A 3,438-nucleotide genomic window follows, 5' to 3' on the forward strand; every position below is an offset into this window, starting at 1 on the left:
ACCCGGTTTTGCCCCCACACGCAATAAATAATAAAACGTGGTGCCCACGTGTTTCTGGTCACAAAAAATGATGATGATTATGGCTATATACTCTTTAATAGGTACGGAATTAATTGTTCTACTTACCAGTCCAGATTCTATACAACTGCAACAACCACAATCACGTACTTTTTTCAAAAAGTTGTAACGTCTAACCACAAAAAATTGAGTGTTGAAGATATATCGAGCTAGATCCAGGGGGCAGCACGAATCATGAGATATAGAGGGTACCCGGTTTCACCCGCAACCCGGTTTCACCCTACTCTCCCCTAACTATTCCATTTTCTGTTCAAATTTTTTTATTTTTTTTTTATTTTTAAATTCAAATATTTGGTTGAATATTTGTCTTCTTGAATTGAAAATTCAAGTATTTCGTTAGAAATAAATGTATTTTCTGGAAAAATTGTATTTTTTGAAAGAAAATTAATCTCTTTGGTTGAAAATTTATCTTTTTGTGTGAAAATTAATTTAATAGTTTGAAAATTAATTTATAAATTTAAAAATTCATTTTTCTCGTTGAAAATTTAAGTGTTCCAGTTAAATATTGACCATTTTCGTTGAAAATTCATCTTTTATGTTGGAAATAAAATTACTCGGTTGAAAATTAAACTCTTTTGTTCAAATTGTTATTTTTTGGTTGAAAAATGAGTTATTTGATGGAAAACTTGTTTTTTATTTGGATGAATTGACATTTTTGTTGCCAAAAATTGAACTATTTTTCTTTTTTAGTAACATTTTTTGTTGCAAATACAACAGTTCGAGTTGCTTTTTTGTCTTCTTTAATTTAAAATAAACGTATTTTGTTAAAAATTTGTAATTTCTGAAAATAAATTAATCTCTTTGGTTAAAAGTTCATCTCTTTCGTTAAAAATGTAGGTATTCCAGTTAAATATTAATAATTTTAGTTGAAAATTCATGATTTAGATTGGAAATAAAATTACTTACTTGAAAATTTCAGTATTTCAGTTAAATATTTATCATTTTAGTTTGAAAATTCATCTTTTATGTTTGAAATAAAATTACTTGGTTGAAAATTGTTTTTTAAAAGTTAAAACGTAAGTTATATCAGTTTTTGTAACAATTTTTATTTTTTAGTAACATTTTTTATTTCAAATTCAACAATTTCAGTTGAAGATTCATCATTCAAGTTGAAAATTCATCAGTTAGTTTAGAAATTAATGTATTTAACTAGAAATCTAACTATTCCTTTTTCTGTTGAAAATTCTTTTTTCTTAGTTTAAAATTTAACTATTTGTTTGCAAATTAATTAAATTGTTTAAAAAATCATCTTTTATGTTGAAAATAACATTACTTGGTTGAAAATTAAACTATTTTGTTAAAATTATTATTAATTTTTTCATTAAAAATTTAATTATTAAGTTTATGTTTGTAAAATTATCTTTTTTTTTAGTTTAAAATTCGTCTTTTTGCTTGACAATTTATTTTTTTTTAGTAAAGACTTTTTTATTGCAAATTCCACAATTTGAGTTGAAGATACATCATTTAAATTGAAAATTTATCAGTTGGGTTAAAAATGAATGTTTTTAACTAACAATATAACTTCCAGTTTCTGTTGAAAATTCTGGTGTCTTAGTTTAGAATTCAACTATATTAATTTAATTGTTTAAAGATTCGTCTTTTATGTTGAAGATAAAATTACTTGGTTGAAAATTAAACTTTTTTGTTAAAATTATTATTTTTTCGTTGATAAATGAGTTATTTGATTGTAAACTTGTTTTTACTTGGGATGAATTGGGATTTTTGTTGCAAAAAATTGTAATCATTCCATTTTTGGTTGAAAAATGATCTTTTTTTAACTGAAATTCCGTCTTTTTTTGTTGCCTTTTTTAGTCTCGCCTCTTCCCCTAGCTTTTACATAATTCAGGTAAATAAAGGTTGAGCATATTCTCGAGAATATTTTCATTCTCATAAGAATTTCTCCGAGGACTGAAACACTTTAAAACATTATTTCCAGGAATCCGAATATTGTCGCTGTTTACAATGTTGCTCCTCCAGACGATGATGACGTTGAACGAGAGATGGTGTGGAAAATTGAAATGGGAGTTTGGAATGAATTAAATTGTCCTCTCCTCTTGACAACGACATCCGAGAAGAAGTTGCGAATGACGTGCGAAAGTTTGCGTTTGACTTTCTGCAGTTCTCGACTCTGCTATGAGGGAATCAATGATTTTGCTCCTTTGTATCCGATTCGGGATTGGGAAGAATGGGGAGTCTCGAAGAATTATCAATATATGGTGGTGGTTAAACCACCGGAAAATAATATCAGAGGTCCAGCAAAAGGTTCTTTCCCCTTTGCCAAAACCTTCCAAGACTTTCATAAACCGATCAAGAAATCTAGCAAAGTGTTTTTCTCTCCAAATTTCTGTAGCCTCTGTCATTCCAATAGTGCTCTTGTGGTCTGTAAACGTTGTAAACTGATTTTTTATTGTTCTGAGGCTCATCAGAAGGAAGATTCGACTCAGCACAGAGATTTTTGCAAAATTATTCTTGGTATGGTGGTGAAAGATAGGGTGACGAGTATTTTCGAGAATTTGAAAAACACGGATTCTGAAACTTGGCTCACGGCTAAGATTGATTTAATGAGGACAGTGAAGAATCAGATTGGACGGGATTTGGAGGAATTTGAAAAACAGATATTTCTCTTTCCGAAGACTTGTTTTATTTGCCATGAGAGTGATTTGAGCCGGCTGACGAATTGCGAATGTGGGGTAAGAATATTTTGTTTTTCCATAATTTCACAAATTATACCAAATATTCAAAAAAGATTTCAAATATTTCGTTAAGACTTTTAAAGATTTCAGAAAGATTTGACAAAGATTTCACAAAAGTTTCAATGATTTCTCGAAGATTTCACAGTTTAAAAATATTTCGCAAAAATTGTAGATAGACTTTAAAGATTTTACAAAGACTTCAATGATTTCCTAAAGATTTCAGTAATTTCATAAAAGTTTCTGATAGGTTTCAAAGATTGGACAAAGATTTTAATTACTTCGCTACGATTTCCATAATTTCACAAATATTACAAAATGGTTTATTTTATTTTTTAGTTTTAATATTTCGCCAATTTCTAAAGATGTTAGAAAATTTGTACAAAGATTTCACACAGACTTCAATTATTTCATAAAAATTTCCGTTAGATTTCAAACATTACACAAAAATTTCAATGATTTCGCTACAATTTCAATAATTTCACAAATATTAGGAAATATTTCCAATATTTCCATTATATCCCATAATATCAAAGATTTCAAATCTTTCGCAAAGATTTTCAAGAGATTAAAATTTTTTTACAAAAACATCAATGATTTTCCAAAGATTTCAATAATTGAACCGCTGGCGACCAAAAGGGGACACGGCCGGATTCAGCCTGAGAAGTAT

General features: G+C 28.2%; 1 protein-coding gene across 1 annotated transcript in view; it reads left to right on the forward strand.

The window, feature by feature from the left end:
• Positions 1-3,438, forward strand: part of LOC117173954 — a 34,280-nt gene that overhangs the window by 7,141 nt on the left and 23,701 nt on the right. Inside the window, exon 2 of the mRNA XM_033362602.1 lies at positions 2,015-2,768. Coding sequence (XP_033218493.1) covers positions 2,015-2,768 — 754 coding nt within the window. The remainder of the gene's footprint in view (positions 1-2,014; positions 2,769-3,438) is intronic.

Source organism: Belonocnema kinseyi, chromosome 5 (assembly GCF_010883055.1).
Source record: "Belonocnema kinseyi isolate 2016_QV_RU_SX_M_011 chromosome 5, B_treatae_v1, whole genome shotgun sequence".
In the NCBI taxonomy this organism is placed as follows: domain Eukaryota; kingdom Metazoa; phylum Arthropoda; class Insecta; order Hymenoptera; family Cynipidae; genus Belonocnema; species Belonocnema kinseyi.